The sequence below is a fragment of the Mandrillus leucophaeus genome, unplaced genomic scaffold (genome assembly GCF_000951045.1).
Source record: "Mandrillus leucophaeus isolate KB7577 unplaced genomic scaffold, Mleu.le_1.0 Scaffold145, whole genome shotgun sequence".
In the NCBI taxonomy this organism is placed as follows: domain Eukaryota; kingdom Metazoa; phylum Chordata; class Mammalia; order Primates; family Cercopithecidae; genus Mandrillus; species Mandrillus leucophaeus.
In genome coordinates, this window is record NW_012101421.1 from 2,347,067 (window position 1) to 2,373,143 (window position 26,077).

General features: G+C 33.3%; 1 protein-coding gene across 3 annotated transcripts in view; it reads right to left on the reverse strand.

Annotated features, from left to right (window-relative positions):
• Window positions 1-26,077, reverse strand: part of CCDC178 (coiled-coil domain containing 178) — a 542,262-nt gene that overhangs the window by 183,719 nt on the left and 332,466 nt on the right. For all 3 annotated transcript variants that reach the window (XM_011974390.1, XM_011974388.1, XM_011974389.1), the window contains one exon: window positions 6,246-6,395. In XM_011974390.1, the coding sequence (XP_011829780.1) occupies window positions 6,246-6,395 (150 nt within the window). The remainder of the gene's footprint in view (window positions 1-6,245; window positions 6,396-26,077) is intronic.

The window sequence follows — 26,077 nt, forward strand, 5'->3', positions numbered from 1 at the left end:
TTAAGAGAATAACATTTTCCAAGGTTTAATCTACTAAACACCAAGTCAATCAGTAGTAAATACTTTTCCTGAGAAGAAAGAATTCCAGGGACAATAGAAAATTCAGGGTTAACAGAGTTAACAGATTTCTTAATATTGAATTTCTCAGAATTTTAAATATACAAATGCAGTTTAAATCTTTAAGAAGGGGATATAGTAAACAGTGTTTCATGTTATATATATGTATATACACATACACATGCACATTACATATATATGACAAGTAAATTCTCTCTCTCTCTGTATGTAAAGGTTTATTAACCTCAGCTCTATTGACATTTGGGCTGGAGAATTTTGGTGTGTGTGAAGGGGAGAGGGACTGTCCTGTGCACTGTAGGATGATTAGCAACATCCTTATTCTTGGCTTCTGCCTTCTAGATGCCAGAGGCAACCAAAAATGTCTCCAGACACTGCCAGATATCCAGATATTCTCTGGGGAACAAAACAGCCATTGATTCACACACACACACACACACACACACACACACACACACACACACACGAAAATTTTATCTTAAATATTTTTTATATACTAGAGTCTATCACCACACTCAATAAATCACTCTTAAGGTGTGGCTAATATTAAAAACAATCTGTTCATTGCTATGCAACTCTACCAGAAGAAAACCTCAAAATTGCATGAAAGATACACGTATTGAAAATTCTCTCAAAACTGGTATTGGACCGAACAATTGGTTTGATTTAAGCCAAATTTACTTCTTTAACGTCTTGGCCAGCAATAAACTCCCAGTACTGGTATTTTCCTCATGGAGTTTGGACAACAAAAGGGAGATTCATTGAGATAAAACAATAGACTATTAGCTGTCTACTTCTGTCTCGGGCATTACCAAAGCTCTTCACAGGTCTCGTGAGGAAAACTCTTCAGAGAAACAGGACAGTATAAATTTAATGCAAATTAAAGTGTGATAATGCCTTAGAATAAGTGTGTGTGTGTGTGCGCGCGCGCGCATTTTCTAAGAAACAGGGGCCAAAGCCATTTGTGTGTGTGTGTGTGTGTGTGTGTGTGTGTGTGTGTTTGCAAGTCCACATGCCTGTGTCTAAGAAATGGAAGCAGAGACACTGATAGGGTCTTCAAATAGCTGTTATAGGGAAAACTATTATTTTATGGTTTTGCTACGAAAGAAGTGGATTTCTATCTACATTAAACAAGCAGACAGAAATCACTATCCAAGCACAGTTATATGGTGTGCAGGACAACAAGCAATACTAAATACTTATAAAAATGAGAATCAAACAGCTTTCATATTTCTCTAGGAAAATAACTTTGTTTATTGCTATAATTGACATTGACTCCTAAGCACATCGATACAAAGTGAGTATTAAAGAAAACTGTGTTGGAAAGTTGATGAGAAAATTTATATAATCTATAGATGATACAATTTTTTGAGAATTTAATATAGAAATGTTGTCCAATGAGACCCAGGCAAGGTAGATTAAATAGCAAAAATACACAATTCTTCTCTTGGTGGGGTGAAGAAAGGCTGCTGGAGAGCTCTGATTCTACATTATTGTCTAGGAAAGAATCTCCTGGACTGGAGAGCACAACCTTCAGCACGGAAGCAGAAATAAGGTGGCACATTTCTATATCTTCTATAGTATCTTTGTCAGCTTTATAGTAAATCTTGAAGCCAGATAGTGTTAATCCTCTAACTTTATTTTTCAATATTTTGCTGGTTATTTAGTGTCTTTTTATATTTCATAAAAAATTTAGAATCATTTGATTGATATTCACAAAATACGTTGTTGGGATTTTTATTGGGAATGTATTGACTCTATATATCAAGTTGGAAATAATGGATATCTTAGCAATATTGAGTCTTCCTAGCCATGAATATGGAATATCTCTCCATCTATTTAGATCTTCTTTGATTTATTCCTTTCATTCATTTTGTGCCCTTCCTCATATAGATCTTATACATATTTTGTTAAATTCACTTAATTTGTGTGTGCGTGTGTGTTAATATAAATGGCATTGTGTTTTAGATTTCAAATTCCAATTGCTCGTGGCTGGTATTTTAAATTTCAAATTCCAATTGTTCGTTGCTGGTATATAGAACAATTGGTGATTAATAATATATTTTGAATAATTGAATGAATGGATTACAAATGTTCCATGAGGATCAGAAGTATTCCCTAGAGGCCAACATACTGCTGCAGAGTAGTCCTCTAATTCATGTCTCTGTGATTCCTTCACAGGCCCAAACCACTTAAAAGAGCCGCTTACATCTCAGCTATTGGTCCAGACAAACCTCCGAAAAAAATCATAGCATATGCTCATCTGCAGTTTATTGGAAAGAACATTTGAATGTGAGTAAAGAAAACTAAGTTCTAGGACAACATTTCTTCTACCTAATCGTGTATGTGGTAAATCACTAAGCCACTCTGGCCTCCCCAAGATTCTTCCTCTGTAAAATTATTTTTTAAAGAGGAGGGCAATATTTCTAAAGGCATTTCTAGTTCAAAAGTTTTACAATTTAGAATTATGAAACCTACCTATGATCCCTATAAAAATTAAATCTCCTCCAAGTAAACAGGTGGCCCTTTCCCCAGAAAATCACTAAAAAGTGGCTCCAATGAACTAAAATTACAGAAACAACTACAGAATTAAATAATCTATTTCAGTTGAACACTAGAGATACCATATATAAATTACATGTTTTTTTCAAAGCTTTACAAAACCTGATTAGCCATGTATAGGACTGTTTAATTAATGTTATAGTAAAGAGGTAGTATTATAATTTTGAAATAGATTAGATATAAGAAAAATCTCAATTTGATTCCCATCCCAGCATCTCCCTCTACTTGAGCAATCTTGTGTGACACTCAATTTTAGTTCTATATCTTACATTGGGAGAGATGATAATAGTAATAAAAAATTCCCCAGGATTATTGAGAGACACTGAAAGATAATATTTGCAAACAATATAGCACAAATACTTTGTCCACATAAGTATTTGCTACGTGTTGGCTGATTCTGTAATAATTTTCATTACCTTAGTTTGAAAGCACTGGGATTTGTAATAAGGAAGTGTAAAGCTTTACAAATGGTTAATGATATAATTTTAAAAATGTATTTTAACACATTTTGGAAGCCATCTTGTTTTCAACCAACAGATCACTTCAGTATCTGCATGCTTGCTTAACTTACCTTTCTGTGCAGGCACAAAGAATCTGAGGTGGCACTTAAAACAAATACATGGTGACTTCATCAAAATACCTGTGGATTTTTTACTTTTAAGATAAAATATTAAAAATGATGTATTTTTATAAAAAGTATTTGAAAGCTTCTAACGAAAATGTCTATATTCACATGGAAGTATAATCTGTTTTTCAGAGATTTTCCTTCATGTATTTCTAGTGTTAGTTTTAATTTTGACATCTAAGAAATCTTAGATTAGATTATTTTCTATTGTTACCCATGAACAGGGCAAATAAGAATTTTGCACACTTGCTTTTGCCTCTTTCTGATTTTTAAAGGCAAAAATATCCATCACTACAAATTTTAAAAGTACAGGAAAGTATCAAAAATAACACAAGCAAATAAAGCAGACATAATATTAACACTAAGAGAAATACTATAGTATTCTAACATTTGAGACATGTGTATGTAAGATTGTGTTAAGTAAGGGGACATTATTTTAAATTTGTTTTACTCTTTCATTAGGTTTACTTTATTACTCTCGGCATAAAAATACAAAGAAGTATGAAAATGTACAATTTGTATAGAGAGAATAATAGTCCCTAAGAAACACAATAATTAAAATACAGTTATTTACCATGGCAAAAGGAATTCATGTTCAGAAGCAATGAAATTAGTCTAAAACAGGAAAAAGATGCACAAAATTCCTAAAAGTGAGATCCGTTTTATCTGACAAGGGAATTCAACAAGGGAATCAGAGACTGAATAGTGCTTTTGTGTACCCAAACGAAACTGGCCAAAGAACTAAAACCTGCATACATGGGAAATGCTGCAATATCAAGGAAATGGACTAAAATATTAAAGAGTTTTCTCATTTTTGATGGCCAAATTCTATCCTGTAAGCAGTGCATTAGACGCTAATGACATACGATTTCTCACTGACAGATTTAACAGCATCTATAAGGCCTCTCTGTCCATTGCAGCAAATTGATCCTACATGACACTGACAAGGGCAGCCTGCACTTAATGACCTCCATCGCTGAAGGACGGAAATGAAAAATGATTGGAAGTACAAATAAATCTTGAAAGTTTCCCTGAAACAGGTGTGCTAAAAGTGATTCGTCTGAGGGATCACAAACATAAACCCAATCTCCTAGCAATCTCCGCTGTCTGCTCCTACTACAGTCTCAGTCCTTGTATCTTGCATCAAGATTTGCTTTAATTCCAAAATGAGATCAAGATAATTTTGCTCTTACTATGAAAATGTGACATTAGGGCTTTTTCTTAAAAAGCATGGGGTCTCCACGATTTATGCACGTATCGAATGTATTTGTCATTTGCCACCAAGTGATTCTTTATAAACTGATAAGTGTACATACAATTTATTTTTGTTTCCCCCAATTAGAAAAGGACATACAGTAAAGCCAATGATTATTTTCTCCTTCTCAATTATGAAAAACAAGTAGAACATATTTAACCTCAAATAAAAATGTCAAATGCATGAGGTGACTGGACAAATTCTTCATAGATACATACATGCCCTTTCTTTGAATCCTGCAAAATGGTTTGAGGACACTAAGATTTTGGTAGATAGTTGTATTATCAATTCTTTCCCAAACACACTTATTTCATTCTTTTTTTTTTGAGATGGAGTCTCACTCTGTTGCCCATGCTGGTGTGCAGCAGTGCATTCTCGGCTCACTGCCACATCCATATCTGGGCTCAAGTGGTTCTCCTGCCTCAGCCTCCTGAGTAGCTGGGACTTCAGGTGCATGCCACCACATCTGGCTAGTTTTTGTATTTTTAGTAATGACAGGGTTTCACCATGTTGGCCAGGCTGGTCTCAAACTCTTGACTTCAGGTGATCTTCCCACCTTAGCCTCCCAAACACTTGTACTTTGATGTATCTTCATGTTGCTATCATTTCAAGATTTTAAGAGAAAAATGCATTCTTCTCTTTCCCAATGTATTCAGAAGCTTTTACTCTCATGAGAGTAGATGAATGGGAAATAGGGAAGTAGATAGGGAGGATGCCAGATGAATGTAATAATTACTTACAGTTGTATAGCAGCCCTTAAATTTCAAAGTAACTTACTATGAATGGCTCTTTTTTATTATTTACCAAGTACCCTGTGAGGTAAATCTTATTTTATAGATGAGAAAACTGAGGTTGGAAAAGGCAACTTGCCAAGATCATGGAGCTAGTAGAACTTGCATTCAAATCCCACCCTTTGCCTTCCCAACATTCCCTAATAGCCATAAGCATAGCACCGCTATTCTAAACTACTGATTTATAATGCAACAATATGGGTGATACCAGTAGGAGAAAGGATCAGTTTGGTTTTCATGGTTACGTTGTCAAAAAATAATAACTGTATTTTCTGAAATTTGAATCCTGGAGGAAAACAAATATTCAAAGGAAAATATTTGTTCTTGTTACTAAGTATCTGGAGAACATAGAGAAAGTGACTGTATCATAACACTAGTAATGGAACACTTTCTTCCTTTTTGATTCATAGCATATTGTGTGCTTTACCTTTCCACATACCGTTACAGAAGATTTTACAAAATATATTTAGAATTCTCAATGATTTTCAGTAATTATAGAAAGTCAGCTATTTTTCCAAGTTTCCAATTAATCTCCATATCTGATAAGAAAACAGTTACCAGAATTTGGAGCCTGTATACTAAAAAGACAATTTAGAGGCCTACCATGGGAAATCACCCACTCTTAGAATTAAAATGTGAAGACTATGATAATATATTTAAATCTACAAATAAAAAATTGGTTTTTCTGGTCATATTAATTAAAAGCAAGTTAGCATAGAATAGTGGATTAGAAACTAAGTTTTTCATTTCTCCAATATTCTTTCAAAATTCAATTTTAAAAGGTTGATATAAATATACAACAAACCTACACAGAGAAAATAGGCCATGTTGTGGAGTATCATCATCAGATCAGAGGTACCCAAACTGACTACTTTTTACTTTTATAGTGCATATATGACATAAATCATTATCTTAAAATAGTTAGAAAAACCAATACCTGTTTCTTGTCTCTAATTGAAGTATCAAGTGATAGCTGTTTATCATATATAGTGAAATAATTGTCCTTTTCCTTTAAGAATGTAGTCTGTAGCTGTTGATACTCTCGAGCTAAACGCAGATTTTCTTCAAGTGAATCAGCTACTATTTTCTAGAAGATAAAAAAATATATAATTTAATTGCGCGTATATATATATACACAAATGCAATTAAAATAATTTGGATTTGTTTGAATTTTTACATCTTTTAAATTATCTAAACATGCTCTATTATGTATAGCAGAACAATACCAAAATAACCAAAAAATGTTTCTCCTGATACCAATATCCTTTGTTGATTTAATAATATTCTTTTTTGATGCAGGCTTTTTTTTTTTTTTTTAACATTAATGTGTGATTCATCAGAGTTAGTCTGACTTTTACTTCACCTCTTTTCACTGCCTTTTTCCTGAACTTCCCTCGATCATGCCTTGAAAAGTGCCCAATCCTGGGACCCTTAAATCAGCATCCCAGGAGCACTTTCACAGTTCCCTGTCCTCTTCTCTTTTTCTCTAGCCCTTGTGCTTAAATGAGTAGGTGGTACCTTCTAGCTTAGAATTTCATCTCCATGAAGTTCAGAATGTTGGTACTCACAGAAAACATTAAAAACATAGATGAGGAAAGAGTAAGAGAGAATAGGGAACTCAAGATTTAGAAGCACCCAGCGTCATTGTTTATAATTAATACATTTTAGTTATATTTAAATAAAAGTTAAATCTGCTACTGTGAGCAGTTGAGAACTTTATAATGTCCTTCTCCATGACTAAATAAATATACATCAAATCTAATATAAACTCTTTAGAAAATAACTTTGCATAACTATTCATTGGCAAGTTCGGGGCTATCTATAATTTTAAATTAAATGCCTGAATTGAGTTTAGTTCCTGTTTTTTGTTTTTTTTTTTACATTACAGAAAACTTACTCTGACTGCTTGAAAAATATGGTATTTATCAATAGCTTTAAATATTTTCAAACCTGTTAATCCAGTAATTTCTCTTTTGGGAATCTATTCTAAGCAAAATGCTTTATTCATTACAATGTTATTTATAATAGCAAAATAAGTTGTCAAAACATATAAATGCAGATTAATCATGATGATGATAATGATGATTAAATAACTAGATACAGAAATAACCATTGTGAAGCAATTAAAATTGTTTCTTTGTGAAAATTGCCATCACATCAAACCTTCAGTATAAGTTCTTAAAAAATATGTTGCCATGTGATAATGTGTATAGAGGAAATGTAATTCAGCAGAAAATTGCCTGTACAAATATTTCTGTATTTACACACTTGAAGATTTATTAAGGTCAACAAACATATTTCTCATGAAAGCCTGGTATCCATATTGATCCCTAATGATAAATATTATGTCATAGCTATCCTTCAAAAAGCCAAAATGACCAACTGAGAATCATTTTAAATGCCCTTGTCTTAATTCTGTCACAATAACTTCAAACTTCAGTAACTTCTATCTATAAACTTGCCTAAAATCACATTGAATTATCTTTTGTTAGGAGGACAAAGTTCTATTAATATTTTCCTTTGGTGGGGATTCTTTTCAAAAGATAGCTATACTAATTTTAGATATCATCATTAATATTAAAATCCAATCCTGAAGCGATTAACTTGTAAAATTGATAAATGTTCTACTTTAGAAAGGAATAGGCATCATTTTGAATATTTTGTTCATTTGCTTGTTTGATTAAATCTAAGCACAACTCTGATATCTGAGACATCCTACTTCTCAGGTGCTTTTCTTTCCATTTCTAGATGGCTACTATAAACATTTAATTTGAGAGGAGTGATACAAAGTTATGGGATTTGCATTTTACCTATTTAATGGAACTTAATTGGGGAAATATTTTATAATACATACTTTGCTCACTGTTTAATATGCAGTTTTATTTCTAAATGCATACATGTTCAATTTTTTAATGATACCAGTTCTTCCACTTTATGTATCACAATTAGAATATATGCCAAAAAATCAAATTGTGTAATTATGCCAATAAATCTTCAAAATGTTACATCAGTCACAATATTTTACATTATCATTTTCCAGTAATGAATATGTGAAGGATATACCAATTCACTACTTATTCCTGAAAGTCAGTGACCTTCAGATGTATAATGAAGTTTAAGTTTTATTCATTTTAAATAATAGTATTCATTCAACACTGAAAATGTTTTATTAAGTTTAACTGAGAGTCCACCTCACAACTTTGACTTGTTTAATTTTAACCAATATATTGTTAAATGTAAATGACACAAAGGGGGAATGATAATTATTGGTGGAAATATGTCCATGGGAAATAGCCCATAAAAGGATAACTGGAATGCAGAATTCTTATTTTTTTCACTTCTTTCATTTTCCATACTATGACATTCCAAAAGGCCTAAATATACTTAACACTTTCTCAAAGATAGATTTATTATTATTTATTCAATTTCAATTATTAATATTTATTAAGATGGTAAAACATTGGGAAGATAGCTTGGTGAACAGAAGAGACGTTATGAATGTTTGCTAATAGTTTCCACATTGTCTAGAATTTATTAAGAAAAATATCTTGCTTGGTGATGGTTTGTTCTTTATTATCACAAATTTTTTGTTAAACCTTGATACTTTGGGGATATTACTGCTTCTTTTCCCAGTATTTTATTAGAAAATAAAGATTATGCTTGTAAGGACTGAACAAAATCTAGATTGTAAGTTCCATGAGGGATGAGACCATCATTATGTTTGCCCTAAGAGATGTTGCACTGCGAAGATCTAACATAAGCAGGTGCACAGGTTTTTAGTAAATGAATGAATGCATGTACACACATAATATTAGTTAGCAAATACATACATTGTGCCCTTTGGAAACACACATTTTGTTTTTCAACTTCTATGAAGTAACTGATGGGCAATATAACCACCATTATAATATGGCACATTCATTGTACTATCTGATACTGTACTACTTGAGAGGTGAAGATCTTAAGTATATAAAGATAAATCATACAGTATGTTTTTGTATTAAAAACTATTCTAAAGATACTCATATTGTCCAGGTTTAACAAGAATTCTTTATTTTAGGTGAATCATTGACTTTCAGAAGGTATGTGACCCTCATGAAACTATACACAGCATTTTTCTTGGGTTATTTAGTTAGCCCATGATCCCCAAAGTGTGGAAGAACCATTGCTAAGGAAAGGCTTGGCTTCCTCCTCTGTCAGCAAAAATGCTGAAAAATGGAGACAGGTTGAGTATTCAAAATACACCAATAGTAGTTCTACTCATTTTTCCCCCCACTTGACTTTTCTTGTTCTTTAAGCCATGGATTCCACTTGGACTTTTCCTCAATTTTCTCCACTTTTAGTTTATTTTTCCTTCTTCCCATCTCTCACTGGGTAAGTGGGGACTAGGGACTTCCAATCAGAGAACTGGTTCTTTTTGGGAAAAAACGTAAAGCCTGTATCATATTTCTGTTTCACTTTGTGATATATAGCAAAGAAATTAGAAATAAGGCTGAATTTGCCTGTTAAGATATAAATTCCACATATAATGAATAACAACTGAGACTTACATACTCACCTTTAGAAGAAAGAAAATTACCCAGGATAGCAAATCTTTATTGTAACTGAATTTAAGATATTAACAACCCTCCTCTCCCTAAAAAGAATATGTCACTTTAAAAGAAGTTGATAAGCAATGGAAGCAAAAATGAAATAAAGTCAGGGACACTAACATAGCCGGTGCCTATCAACAGAAAACCTTCCTCCAGACCCAAAGCCTCAACCGCTTCAGTTCTGGAAACCATTCCACTCCCACTCTAGTATTAGTTATGCTGTGTTACATTAGCTTGATGACAAAATTGAGAATTAGAAAAAGAATCAAAGCTAATATTAGGGAGTGCTTACATAACCAGGAGCCGTGCTAGGAATGCAGTATTTACTGAATTTATCCTTGCAACAATGGTCTGAGACTTTATATTATTATCCTCATGTTACAGATAAGAAAGACAAGGCAGAGAGATATCAGTTGAGGCAAACTGTATTTTCCAAAAATGGCCACAGCAATATTTTCAGTCTCACATGTTTTTTCCAGAACCTTATCACTCCCTATCCAAAGGTACAGTCTATTTCTCCTTCCTTTGAACCTGGGTATACTTGTAGCTTTTCCAGCTAATCAAGGATGGTAGAAATGATGCTAAGTGACTTCCCAGGTTGGTTTATATAATAGAAAGCATACAGCTTCTGCCTGGCCCTCTTTTTGAGAGCATTCAACCCTCGGAACCTGCCACCACATTGTAAGGAATCTAGGCCAGAGGCCATGTGTAGGTGTTTCAGCGAACAGTCCTAGCTCAAGTCTCAAGCCAACAGCACCAATTGTGAGTGAGTGAGTCAGCTGAAGATAAATCTAACCCCTAGCCTCCAAGTCATCCAACTGATGTCCAGAAAGGGTGAAACAGAGACATGCTATCCCCACTCGGCCTTGTCCAAATATCTAGCACATAGAATCATGAGCACAGTCATTTTACACCATGAAGTTTTGGGGTATTTGTTATACAACCAAAGCAACTGAAACACCAGATACCTTGTGCAAGGTTGCACAACTATTAGGCAGAGGAGCTGGGCTTTGCATCATCAAGTCAGACTGGCGCCAGATCCTGTACCCTCAACTGTCCAATATATTCCCTTCGTAAACACGAGCCAGCACTTTTAAATGCTATATGCAATTCAGTCTTCATAAAACGTAATGACATTAAATAATCAAATCAAATAACTGAATTCTGTAGTTCTAAGTCCATTTCTGCCAAGCAACTGTCTTATTATAATCTGGCTAACACAGCATTTTGACATAGATAAAACAGACCACTTATGAAAATTAAAATTTGGTTCCAGGCTACTGTCAATTATACATCAATATGGGCATATTGGTTACATATTGTCAGTTTCTTGTGCTTTTTGATCTACATGATTCCATATCCCATTATTTTATTATGTCTGATGCATTCCCTGGCAAGACCAAATGCATGGACCTTCAAAGTTGGGACCTGTAGAACTGAGGACTATGGTTGAATGCACTAGAATAATGCTATCCATGGAGATCTTTGGAGCTTCCGCCAGAGACACTTATCCTGGACAAAGTTTAAATCTATGTGAACTGTTATTTTTAAAATCAAAGGTGGACTAATGCCAAAGGAGATTACAAGAAAAAAACTTGATTCAAACATTCTAGAAAGGTGGTGATGATTAAAATATTTGCACTATACATGTAAGTGCAAAAAGTGAAATAGCTGTTTACAAATACCTTATTGTTAGTACAATCATCAAGGTGTCTATGACTATATGTATAGCAATGTGTCATATATAGTCTTAATATAGGCATTAGGATCCAGTTTACCAGACAGAGGGGCTGGGTGTTTCTTTAAATTATGTATTGTAAGAGAGCTGTCATCTTCTGACCCAGTTCTAACTCTCCCGTCCTGATGTAATTATCTGTTGCCGTCTCAGCTAATCTTTTCTGATGATCTGTCTGTCATCCCCCAATTCTCAGTTTTTAAGAATTTACTGCAGACAGCTCCTTGCTTTCTTTCATCTCACCAGAGCTCTGCCGGCTCTTGCTACCACACCCATATTCTTGCACAGACTGCACCACATTCACCTCAGTTCCCTGGATGGAAAGAATGGACTTCCCACCAGAATCACCAGAAAACAAAAAATGTATTCTTAGTATTTATTGATTGATTTTACTCCAGAGCATCCTCACGTCTAGCCTTTTTTTTCTTTTTTCTTTTTTTTTGGTTTATTTAATCATTTGTTTAGCAAACCCTTGGTAAGTTTACTTTATGGATTCAGCTCTATGGCTAGGCCAGGAATTAAAAAGAAGGATAAGATATAATTCCTGTTCACCACGGATTACAAGCTATAGTTGGAGGAGGCCAAAGTGTGAAAAATTCTATTCGAATTACAGTGGAATTGATTCTATCAAGTGGGGGAACGGCATAAGCAACAAGCTTCGCAGAACAAAAAAAAATCATTGACTTGAATCAGAAGATCAAAGCTACCCCACCACATAGGTTAGTATATATCTGAGCAAATTTGGAGGAGTCAGAGTCAAGAGAAGTATTTTCTTGGTCCCTTAGGAATATTAGATTATTGTTGCCTATGACTTGTGAATTAAACTCTCATAGATCAGGTTAAATGTTCTGCTGTCTTTTGACATTAGCATATGACTAACAGTGTAAACAATAAAATGTATCCACATATTTAGTATCCTATCAATGCATAACATTACAAGTAGTCAGTTCCAAGCACCACTGTTTCAATAGTATATGATCCTGTGCACATACCCATGCATTACACCATTGATCCCATCCCAGTGAATCCCTATAGTCCTCTTATATGCCCTTGGCACATTTCTGCCCTTTTCGAGCACTGGAATGATAGTTTTGTATGCCGTGAGGCTTTGATGTCCTTAAAGTAGGCATTGGTGCTGAGACTGATTCATAGAATGTACAGGGGATATATTTTAGAATAAACAAGACAAGGAGGTTCCAAGTCTCTTTGTGAGTAACTTCAAAAGCATCCCCCACTTTGATTCATGGGCATTAGTGTGATTAACACAAATGTTGAAAACACAGGCTGATCCTCTAACAATGTAGAAGACAGGGAGAAAATATCTTCTTTATTAAGGGCATCACCTACAGTGTGCATAGAGGTATTATTGCATCGCTTCTCCCTTAAAATCTATACATCAATTACTACAGAAAGCAAGAGTTCTCCCTAGTGTTTCCAAGAAGCAAGTCTGTAAGAATGATATGTGTCGATACCCTGAAGCCTCAGAGGAGCAAATAACTGTTTTAACTCTCCCAGGACCCACTTCCTTGTCTGTGCTGTCATGGAAACCATTCCCTTGTCCAAGGCTAGTTCTCTGATAATTAGTTTTAAAAGAACATTCTTGATTTGTAAATGAACAAATCAGTCCTCTGCATCAAGGTTATTACATACCTTAAACTCCATGTATTATTATGTTTAACAAAATGCTCTCTATTCAATCATTTATTCAAAAGTACGTATTGAGCAAGTGGTAGACAGAAAGCAGTATGGGAGGTACTGGCGGAGGCACCTTTATGACACTGCTGGATGAAAGCCTGTGACATGCAACTGACCAATCAAACCTGTCTCTGCCCGAGTCCAGGGGAATACTTCCGTTAGCTGCCCTACCCCAGCTCCCAACTCTATGAGGACACAAAGGACTCCTCATCTTACTTTCCTGACTGGCTTACAAATTTAGCTACTGCGTTGATTTATGCATAAAGTTTACTAATGGACATTATGACATTGCCTTTCAGAACTCAGAAGAAATTAATTGAGAATTTTTGAACATCTTTTGTTAACCCCACCTGTTCCCTATTATTATTTTTGTCTCCGTTTGTTGTATATATTTGACGAAGAATTATTGATAATAACATGAAAAAAAACCCCACAATTTCATGGCAGAAGGAGTTTGCAATCAGATAAGGGAATAGAGGCATTCACAAAGCTAACTACATCAGGATGCATTATGCATGAAGAGGATAAAAGGCATAACCACACAACGATAGTAGTTCCATGAGAGATCAGTTCCAGCAAAACTGATGAGCAAAGTTTCAAGGAAGCATCAGTTTGTCAACTGATTTCTGGAGATATTTCATATAAGAGCTCTGTATGTGGTCTTAGCAGGGAAAACCTGACCCAGAAATACAGATGCTTGTTAATTATTAAAAAACACCTGATCAATGTGGGTGTATGTTAAAGAAAGAACCATTTCTCTCCATGCTGACTATAATATTCCTCCTATAACAATTGAATAAGTTTAAGAAAACCTTACACAAATGCCACTTATGTTAGGTATTAAATTTCCATTTGGTCAAGTTTTCTTGAAAATCATTTATGTCCCTCCAAATAATCTGATATAACTGATTACAGAAATAAATTATGTAATAAGAAAAGAAGGAAAAATCAGTTTCACTTAATCTATATCCTCAACGATGTTTTCTAAGTTAAAGGACATGATTTAAATGGTTACAATATTTAAAGTATATAACATCTTAATATAATCCCTGGCACAATTTTCATCCTCAGTAAATGACAGTCACAGTGATAATTCCTCTAAATTTATTAATTGTGTATTAAATAAACTTAAATTTTAATCCTGAATATATTTTTGAGTTTAATAATTTTTTTCTGATATCAAGAGTGTTAAACAGAAACGTATTTGATGTTATGCCCTTGTTAACTATTCCTATGCATTATCATCATTTATTTATATTTTAATTTGTTGATATTTTAAAATGTATTTTAAGAATAAGAATATATATTTTAAAATATATTTTAGGAATATATATTCTAAAATATATGTTTTAAAACTCTGCTCCTCTTTTCATGGTATCATGTGAAAGACTCAACAACCATTTCCTCTTCATTTGTACCTCCTGATTTGAACAGTTTAAGATTTAGAAAGGTTTCCTATTTACTCACATTTTAATGATATACATTTCTACTTCACTGGCGGAAAAGGCTGATCAGTCACAGAAAGGTCAGTTAACACTAAATAGACCCTTTCTTTATGTAATTACAAAGAATAATATCTTTGTGCTGATGGCACAGCACATCGAGTGGGTGATGCAGAGAATTAATGCGCTGCCTTCTTGGCCCATGGGATACAGATTCCAATACAATAACCACGACTTATTCTAATTATGCAACTTTAAAAGGTCATCAGCAAAAACAGTTAAGGAATTATGAACTAACTTTATCATAAAGTAATAATGTACTGTACAAATGCAGAAATTGTAAGAACAGTACCTAGAAACTTCATTACAAATGAGAGAAAAACTGATCTAAGGGGTTCCAGAACACATATTATGGCATAAATTCAGTAAAAGCTTTGAATGATTAAAAAATATATATTTTGCAGGTTGCATTGATGTAGTCAGATAACCTGATGCTGCTTTACATTTGTAGAAAATGGTTAATTTTGAAAGCACTTTTTAAATTTAATGTCAATTTTATTGTCATATCTATGTTAAATCAGAATTTAAATATTTCTTTAAGAAATCTATTTGTTATGAAGTAATACATGCTGATTATATTATATACAAAAAACAGAGAGGTACATGGAGTAGAAAATTAAAACCTTTCTTCACAGTGACTGTCATTTCTATACTCCAGAGATAGCATTAACAATTTGGTGCAAGTCCTTCAGAAATGAAATTTAAAAAAAAATTTTCTACATCAACACTGAGGAAATAGAGGCCAAGGAAGCCAATTTCTTGCCCAGGGTCACACATGGACAGAACATTAAGGCTAGGGTCCAGCCTAATTTCAGTCTGACACCCCTTCTGGGTTTACATCCCTCCCTAATCTTGGGTATGAATTGCAGAACCCTTAAGATTCCAGTATGCAAATGCTCTAATTTCTGAACACCCTATAGAATTACATCAGCCTTTCAAAATAAATTAGATACTCATGGAGGAGAGTGCTTTGAAGTAAAAAAAAAAAAAAAAGGCCTCAGAGTCTTTTCCTTGGAGATTCAGGGTCATAAAACATTAAGACTATTGTCACAGATGTGCCAAATATGAGAAGTACAGAAAATAATTTGCAGTCTAATACAATATCCTTATGGGTTGAATTACTGGCAATGTCTTCATTCTTTTGCTGCTCTATTGGGAAAGAAGAGATTATGAGTGTTTCTACTCACGTGGTACTGTTGTTCACATTAGGGCACTGTCCAAACCTTGCAATGTATCCCAAGCAGAAATCGGATATAAAATACCTAAGGCAATTTTCTACACATACTCATTTTGGGATGTGTCTACTTCCCAAAATAATTTAATATTGGTATAGGGGAAAATGATATTCTAGATCAGGGATCAGTCAACTATGGCTCTGCAGGCAAATCCAGCCCCTGCATGCTTTTGTAGATAAATTTTATTGGAACACCTCATACTCATTGGTGTACGTATTGTCTTCAGCCTCTTTTGCTGTACAGTAGCAGAGTTAAGTAATTGTAATAGAAACTGAGTGGACCATAAAGCCTGAAATATTTACTGTCTGTTCCTTTACAGACAAAAATTTGCTGACCCCTACTATAGGGTCTTAATTAATATATTAGTCTCATGCTGTATTAGTCCATTTTCACACTGCTGATAAAGACATACCTGAGACTGGGAAGAAAAGGAGGTTTAATTGGACTTACAGCTCCACATTGCTGGGGAGGTCTGAGAATCATGGTGGGAAGTGAAAGGCACTTTTTACATGGTGACAGCAAGAGAAAATGAGGAAGATGCAAAAGTGGAAACCCCTGATAAAACCATCAGATCTAGTGAAACTTATTCACTACCATGGGAACAGTATGGGGGAAAGTGCCCTCATGATTAAATTATCTCCCACCAGGTCCCTCCTACAACATGTGGGAATTATGGGAGTACAATTCAATATGAGATTTGGGTGGGGACATAGAACCAAACCATATCACATGCTTAAGAAAGTTCCAATTTAGACCTCTCATTCAAGATCTATTTGGGCTCTATTTAGGCCTAAGCATAAAAAAAGATGGCTAGAAAGCATTTTTATTTTTCCAGCAGAGGACCATAGTAAGGTGACACAGCCAATCAACAGTAACTTCAAAACTGTCTCCAAGTCCTTAAAAAAAAAAAGGCAATCTTTGTGAGCTTTGTAAGTACTCTCAAAATGGACTCAATAACTTTACAAAGAGTAGTCAGAGCTGTTAAAATACCATAAATCACACCCAAATGTGTCTACCTCATGCCTTATTTCATTAAAAGTGGTTCATGGAGGTCTTGGACTATGAGAAGCTAAAGGTCTACTCAGTTTTTGACTCACGAAACTTCTGCTTTGGGGGCTCAGAATTAATTTCATAATGCTGAACTAAGCTAAAGTTTAATTTCATGGGCATCATAGGTGTCCATTCATTTGCAGAATGGCTAAGTAAACTGTGGAAGTCATCTACCATGAAAGACTCTACAGTGATGAGAAGAAATGGACTAGACAAACATTATAGCCACACCCAATGGTCTTTAAAATATGGGCTGAGCAGGGAAGACAGAAACAGAATAATAAATTTTGCATAAATCAGCTCATAAAGGAAAGTACGAATGGACAATTTGATAGAAAAAATATTTACAAATCAAAGGGGGAGGAAATAAATGAAGAGTTAATATTTTGAGGATATGTAAGTCTATATGGTCAGCAATGGCACTGCTCTCTCTTAAAATGATTAAGTAAACAGACATCTAGATCTTCCAGGTTTTTACAGTGGCTTAATAAAACCTCTAAATAAGGTAAACCAAACATCAAACATGTCTGGAAATCCAGTCCTGTAACCATAGATCTCTCAGGATTCATAACCATGAGATTTCTTCTATCAACTAGCCTCAATCAGAAAAATAAAGGCATAAAACCTGTCATCATTACTAGTTACTGAATTCATGGTTGTTTCTCTCTATGCCATCTTTTTCTCTCATCTTTGTTTTTCTTCAACTTCTATTTATTTTTGTATCTTCTCTTTTCTTCCTTTTGTTTCCCCTCATTATCTTTGTCAAGCTTAAAACATTCAAAACATTCAATTATTTAACGTCCTCTTGTCACTCCCGAAGACACCATCTTTTCATCCCGTCATTTCCTCAGCCCTCTTTCTTCCCACATTAAGGTGTGGAAATAGAAATATGTCAAACTAAAAATCTTTGGGGAAATATTGAATGACCCACTTTTATGTTTTTCTCACAACATGAAACACTTCAGGTAGTACGATGGAAGGAAGGTTAAATACAGATGGTGTAATTCATTACATGGCTGCCTTCTTTTTGATGTTGGCCATATATTAAGCTGGGTAGTTACTACAACAAATGTATGAAATTAAAAACTTTTGGTTTAACTGGAAAGGTTAGTAAGAGGTATTTTATGGTTCTATATAAATATGACATTTTAGCCTGGCAGGGAATTTTAAGTGTGCCATTGTAGTAAGTTTCCATTAGTAAGTTAAATATGTGACAAATATAATTATATTCTTTTATATGCATAAATACACAAATAATTCTCTTTATATTTGTAACTTATTGACAGATACGAAGAGAGGTAGAGGCTGATAAGGAGCAAAACAAGCTGAAATCTCCTTAGGAGGAATGCAGGATTTAAAAGCAATAGAACTGCAATTTGTAATGAGGCATTTGTTATTGAAAGGTAATTCTTCATTAATTGATACTAAATATTGTGCATACATATTGGTATGTGAAGAAATGTGTACAGATTAGCATTCTTGGAAAACCACCACTAAGACAGGCACAGTTAGTACTTTTTAACATGGCACTATGTATAGCTCTGTCACTGCAATCACCATGTTTTATTATAGTTACTATCTTCATATTAATTTCCCCACTTCTGTGAATTTTTTGTGCCATATAAACTTTTTGCCCTTATGCTTGGTACATAATAGTTTCTCAGTAAACATTATTGAACAATTTAATAAATGTGTGAAACTGCATTAATACCAATACTTTCATGGGCACAGAGGTACATTTATGAAGAAAATAGATGAACCAATTACCAATAATTTTTATTTTCTAAAAGTATCCACTTGAGTCATGTGTTCTTAAATGAGTGGACTTTTCAAAGAATTATACCTGAATGGTATTTTGTTTGTGTGTATGTTTTTATTCAGTGGACAAACATTTCACAATTCATTTTTACAACATAAAAACATAGAAATTTATCTATTTACATTTTCACTGAGAAAAATAATAAGGTTTCCAGTTCCTTAAATCCTAGTTTGCAAAAGCATTTTACTGTATAATCTCTCTGTGTTGCATTGCAGTTTACTTGTAGGTTTTCCTTGGAAGGCTAACAGAAATCTAAACTACCTGCTTTGCTGCCTCCATACACTTTGCTAAGCTGTGTTCTCACAACTCAGGAGATTAAAATTTCAAAAAAAAAAAAAAAGTCAGACAGTTTCACATGAAATGACTGTAGTTGATTTTCAAAAATTACAGAGGATCTTCACAGTTGCCAGTGGATATGAATACTTTAAGAAAAGCGAAAATAGTAAATAAGAATACAAAAGCAGCATTTGAATGACCTTATCCCAAATATTTCTGAACAAAAAAATGATAAATTTATTGCATATTTCAATTACTTAAATATGGAGAAGTGACACATGTCTAAATTGAAACAATGCTTATATAATATACTGCTGTCTCTTTGGGTGGAAGAAGCAATGCTCCTCAGTGTCACAGGATTCCTCCTTTCTTTGTCCTAGGTCAGAACAAGTGCCCTTTCCTACCCTTATAACCCTGCCCATGTCAAACCTATTTTCCTTCCTTCATACAAGTTTCTTCCTTTCAATTTTCCCAAGAAAATAAAGAAAGGAAGGAAGGAAGAAAGAAAGAAACAGCAAGACTCCTGGAATTACATGCTGCATCCATTCCAGAAATATTCAGTATCATCAGTTTTTACCTTGCTTTGATCTCAGACTAATGACTGACCTGAGGATAGCCCTTATATGGAAACCTGTTCACACGCAATCAGGCACTGAAATTTTGAACATTTCCAAACTGACAGACTCCTGAAGTTTATTTTGAATAGTAACACTTATGGATACTATCTGAAGTTCAGGCAGGCCATTGAGTCTTCCAGGCATCCGGGATCAAGCTAATCCTTCAGAAGTTGTGTCTTTGATAGTTCTCAAAGAAAGATAATCCCTGGAATTTGGGAATATGCTGCTCTACATGGCAAAGGGACTTTGCACCTATGACTAAGCTTACAGATTTGGAGGTGAAGACATTATTTTGGATTATCTGAGTGGGACTAACTAATCATGAGTTCTTAAAAGTGGGAATCTCTTCTGGCTGACGTTCAGAGAGATGTGGAGCAAGAAGCAGGAGAAATTTAAAATATGTATGGGAATTGAGATCTGTCATCAAACCTATAACTGTCTTTGAAGATTAAGGAAGGAGGCTTCAAGCCAAGGAAGGCACGCAGCCTGTAGAAGCTGGAAATGGCCCTCAACTCACAGCAAGAAAGCAGAGACCTAGTTCCAACAATTGCAAGAAATTGAATTCTGTGAACAATCTGAACAATTCAAGTGAGCAAGGAAACAGATGCTTCCCTGAGCCCTCAGAAGGGGAATACAGCCCTGGTAACAACTTGACTTAACCCATCAAGATCCAAGTCAGACTTTTGACCTACAGAGCTATAAGACAACGTTGTGTCTTTTTAAGCTTATAAATTCGTGCTGGTGTGTTATGGCAGCAATATAAAACTAATGTGGCAACCCAGGTAACTGTGCTAGGTACTAGACATATAAAATTAATAAGATATTGTAGAGAAATAAGCTTTTTAACAGTGGAAAATCAGGAAACAAGTTATTAGTAAATGAATTATAAATACATGCATTCAATCATTTATTCATTTATTTTGCATTTAATGTCTGTTTTCTAACAGTATGTGAAGTGACTTTAGACAGTTTGGACCATAATCTGGAAAGACACAATCCTGAATGCCATAATCCAAAATGTTGAAATCCAAAAGATAAAAATTTCTTAAAGATAAATATCCCAAAAGTCTAAAATCCCTAACTTCTAAAATTCTGAAAATCACAATAATAAGATGGTTGCATCATGTTAGGCCAGCTCTTATGAGTAAAGTGGCATATGAAGTTTTGTCATGTTTTTATATGTTTTTCCAATCTCTTATTAAAATTTAAATAAGTATCTTAATTTAAAAAATTGTTTTTTCCAGAATTATATTTTCAGGATTTTGATCTTACAGGATTTCAACATTTGAAGTTACGGCATTCCAGATTGTATCTTTGGGAATTATGACTGGCTTCTCTTGTAGCATGTCAATAACTGCTGAAAAATCAGTTCTGATATGGTATAGAGTAGACTATGCCAAGATTTCCTAACTAGATTTGTTTGTTTCAACTATAACAGACAGACTAAACCATTATCCCTCCCTTAAAATAAATTCATTTATTCACTTGATGATTTATTGATTATATTTTAAAGGTCTATTATTATTAAATAAGTAAGAATATTTCGACACTCGTGTTTCTCCATCACGATTAAATATAGCTTAAATGTATTATGAACTTCCTATTCTGTTAGGTACAAAAGTCTCTCTAGCCAATAACTTTTATATGATTAACTAATTAGCTAACTATGTAAATTTTTTTTAAAGTATATATTTTGATAATTTCAGTTTGAATTAGTAGCAATTCAAGCTGTAATTTAAAAATAAAACTTTGGTTAGAAATATTATCTGTGCTACAGAAATTATTTAAAAGATCAGCAAATAAGCAAGACATCCCCTACAGTTATCAAGGTCTTGCTTCTTCCTTCTTGTTGCTCCAGGTCTATTTCTGCATGTTTATTTTTGAGCTGTCAGTTGGTGTGTAATGGCACAGTCATATGGTTGCTCTTCATTAAAGAATAACTGGGTCCAGCATGCCCCCTTTCCACATTCAGTGCAGTGACCACAAGTAAGATTCAAGTATGACAATGAACAAACTACCTACATTACAGCTTTTTGTGGGCTAAGAAATTGTTGGGTAAATAATATTGTATTCTTTCAAGAATACTAACCCACTCTTACAAATATACATATATACAGACTGCTGGGTTTCTCAGATAATCACAACTTTATGTAGATAATACAAGGAGAATAAACTTGTCAAATTGCTTAAGCATTGAAACTATAAAATGTTTAAAGAAATGTTACTGTACTCTTTCAAATCCAGAATATATCTTCAGAACTTACTTTTCTTTTACCAAAAAAGAGATGCAAAATATTTGCATTTGGTATATGTCTTTTATAAAAAGGTTGTCATTGATGGGTTTTCTACTCATCAAGGTCTGTATTAATCCCTTGATCTTTTTTTAACTTTATTCTTAAGATACAGGATATATCGTTATAGGGATTAATACATTTTTATAAGTGAATACACTAACATAACTGCATCTACATGAAAATATAGAAAATATATCATCACCCTAGAAACCTCATTCATCTCCATTCCCAGTCAATAATTAACCATTCTCCCAAACACACAAGTTTTGGTTGCGTCTTATAATCATATAATTACAATATTGTACCATAGTATATATTCTTTTGAGTCTGGTATCTTTTGCTCAATCTTAATTTTGTCAGATTAATTCATACTTTTTATGTGGCAACAGTTCATTCATTATTATTACTACATACTATTCCATTTTATGAATAAACAATTTATGCACTCTGCTGTCCATAAATTCATTTGGGAGCTATTATGAATAAAGCTGACAGTAACACTTGGTATAAAATATTAACATATTTTGCTGCACATCTCAATTTTTAAAAGAGTACAGTTTATAAACGATGTATTTCTTTCATGGTTGGTACTTGTGACTTATTTAAAACATCTCTGGCAATTACAAAATAAATCAGATGTTCTCACAGGTTTTTCCCTAAAAGCTTTATATAACATTAACATTTATATCTTTAAATAGGTAGAACTGGTTTTTAAATACATTGTGAAATAGAAAGTCAAGGTTCCTTTTTTTAAAAAAGTATTTAGATATCCAAGTGATCATGTACTATTTATTGATTCAGCACCATATATTATCTAGTACATCTTTGCACACTTTATTTTGGTGGTATCTTCTTGTAATTCAAGAGACTATGTTTACATTCTGGGTGTGTTTCTAAAATCTCTATTCTGTCTGTTGTTCTCTTATCTGTCTTTGTACCAATATCACAATTTCTTATAATGTGGCCTCATAGTAAGTCTAGGTATCTGGCAGTAATTTCTCAACTTTGTCCATCTTCAAGTCTGTCTTCAAGACTCTTGGCCCTTCACATTTCCTTAGGTATTTTAGAATGAATGCATCAATTTCCAAACATTCTGCTTGAATTTTTAAGTAGGATTGCATCATACATATAAACCAACTTGGGGAGAGAATTCACATCTTTAAAGTACTGAATTTCCAATTTATAAATTTGGTAGATCATTTCATTTATTTAGAAATTATTGGATTTTTCTGAGAAAGGTTTGTAGTTTTCTGCAGAGAAGACTTGTACATCTTTTGTTAAATATATACCTTGCTAAATATATACTTAGATGTTTAGTTATTCTATTACAAATAGTATCTATTTTAATGTTTTATTTTCTAAATACTTGTGGCTAATATATGGGGATACAATTGATTTTTGTTTATTTTATATCCATTGATTCTCAAAAATTCACTTATTAGTTCTTACTGTTTATCCGTAAAGTCCTTTGGATTATCTATGTACAAATAATGTTCTCATATAATGACAGCTTTTAAAGCCATTTTTCATCATGTTAAAAAATTTATTTTTTGCTTCTAGTTTGCTGAAAATATCATAAATGGGTTTTGAATATTGCTAAGGCTTTTTAGTATCGATTGAGATTATTATTTGATCCTTTTCTTCCTTTTTTGCTAATGTGATACATTATATTTACTGAATATTTTAAAGGCTGTAAATTGCTTACTTTGATTTTGTGTAAGTCAAACATTCCCCTACCCAAAATTGCAAGTTATTAACTACCTTTTCACTTGCTATTTTTCTCCATGGATAATAGAAAAATAACAATTCATTTAAACATAATTAATACGAGGACAGAACTAAGATGCAATGGGAATAACAGGTTTCAAAATCATGAGTGTACTAGCTGTGTTTTACTGTTATCCTCCATTCATGAGAACAATAAAATCTGCTCTGTCTGCCTAACATGGTGATTATAAAGATAAAATAACTGAATACCAGTGAAAATCCATGATAAGCTATCAAGCAATATTATTAAGATAAAGTTTAAATTGTTATTTCTTAATCTATTATGTATTAAAGTTCTATTTAATAATATATGTAACTTGAATCTTCTTCCCTAGTATTTTTATTTTCCTTGAACATTAAAGCAAAGTTTGTCTATTAATTTTTTCCCAAAGCTACCCAAATTGCCAAAACTAACAAATGAGAAAGTTTCAAATCAATGAGACTTTAATAAACTGCTGTAATGAATATATCAATGTGTTTATTCTGCTTTCATAAACTCATGACTGATAACATAAATCAAAATTTAAGGTAAGTAATGAATGTAGCCTTTCTTATTTTTGATAAGAAAAAAATCACAGTTTTTTGTATAGTTTTATTCTAAACAAAGCTCCTTAAGATGAACCCTCTGACCTAAGGAAGCTCATAACAGTACAACCACAGCCTCAGTCTCTTTCCAGTTCTCCTTATAGGGAAAATGGACTGTAACAACATTCTCTGCCTAATTTTGTTAGAGAAAGTAACGTGTTAAATTTCTTCTTTTCGTTTTCAACCTTTGTGCTACTTAAGAATGAATGATATAAAATTCAAAGTAGAAGCGACATGATCATGTTCAATTTAAGCCTACTAGTCATATTTAAAAGATTTCTTCTAAAAATTAGTTACGAATTATTTTTTGGTGTTGTCTTTCTCCTTTTTCTAGCTTTATCAATGTTCATTTATTAGACAGCCTGGTGATAGAATTCCAAAGATAGACTATGTTTTCCTGAAAGATAAAGTGAAGAGCTCAGCACTAGAATAGTCTGCAACAGCAGAGTCACACTAGTTATCTACTGCAAGTTTCACTTTGTTAGCTTTCATAGCCAGTTAGCTTTAATGTCGGGTTCATCATATGAATTGGGGGAACAAGATCAGCACTTGGGCTCCAAACACCTTCCCTATTATTATCGCTCCATTTGTTTTGGTGATTATTCTATACCCTACAACATGTACTTATGTCCAAGACAAACAGAAGATGATGGGGGAATTCCTGCATTTTCCACAGAGGGATAACACAAAAATCAAAAGAGATTCATGCTGATTAAAATGCACACCTATAAATAAAAGGACTCTAAACTGTTACCCTAACTTGGCTAATCCTTAGGATTCCTACTTATGAAAACCAAAGATATTTTTGTAAATTTGTTTATACACAAATAAGGCCATGGTCTTTGATTGAGACTTCTCCTTATAAGAAAATTCTCTAGAAGCCAAACTCTAAGAATTTCTTTGTAATTCCCCATGGACTATCCAATGACAAAAGAAAACACATGCTCAATTAAGATTAAAAGTCTGCTGAGATAAAAAAAAAACACAATGAATTATAGTTTAGTTTTCTTGAATAGTAAAACTTAAAAATATTTATTTTACACCTTTGTGCACATTAAATTATTTAGTGAAAATTGTTAAAAATCAATAATCTTTGATATATTGAAAAACATTTACCTTTGAAATAAAATGTGTATTTCTTTTGTTGGACTTTATTTATTTTTGTTGGAAAGAGACTCGATGACTTGTGTTATAACATTCCTTAAATAATTTTAGGATAAGCTGGGGTTAAAATTCTAAATAAAAACTTTGAAATTAATAAAATAATTTCTGAGGACACTAGATATCTTAAAATGGTCACAGCTACCTACTAGATGAAATTCATTATCTTGAGATTCAACATCTTGTCAAAGTCTTCATCACTAATTAAAATAGCAATGGAAGAGCATCTGCAATTACTCTGTTTAGGATAAAATTACAAGGGTTATAAATCTCCAAGCTTCAGGGCATAAACTGATCAGCAGCTGGGGTGAAAAAGAAATGTCTACCTATTGTGTAGTTTTGCAAAATTAGATACATTATATGTTTCACTCCCTCAGAAACATCTGCCACGGACTACCATTTGAGAGGCTATTGGACTGCATGCGAGGCACACTACTTTTG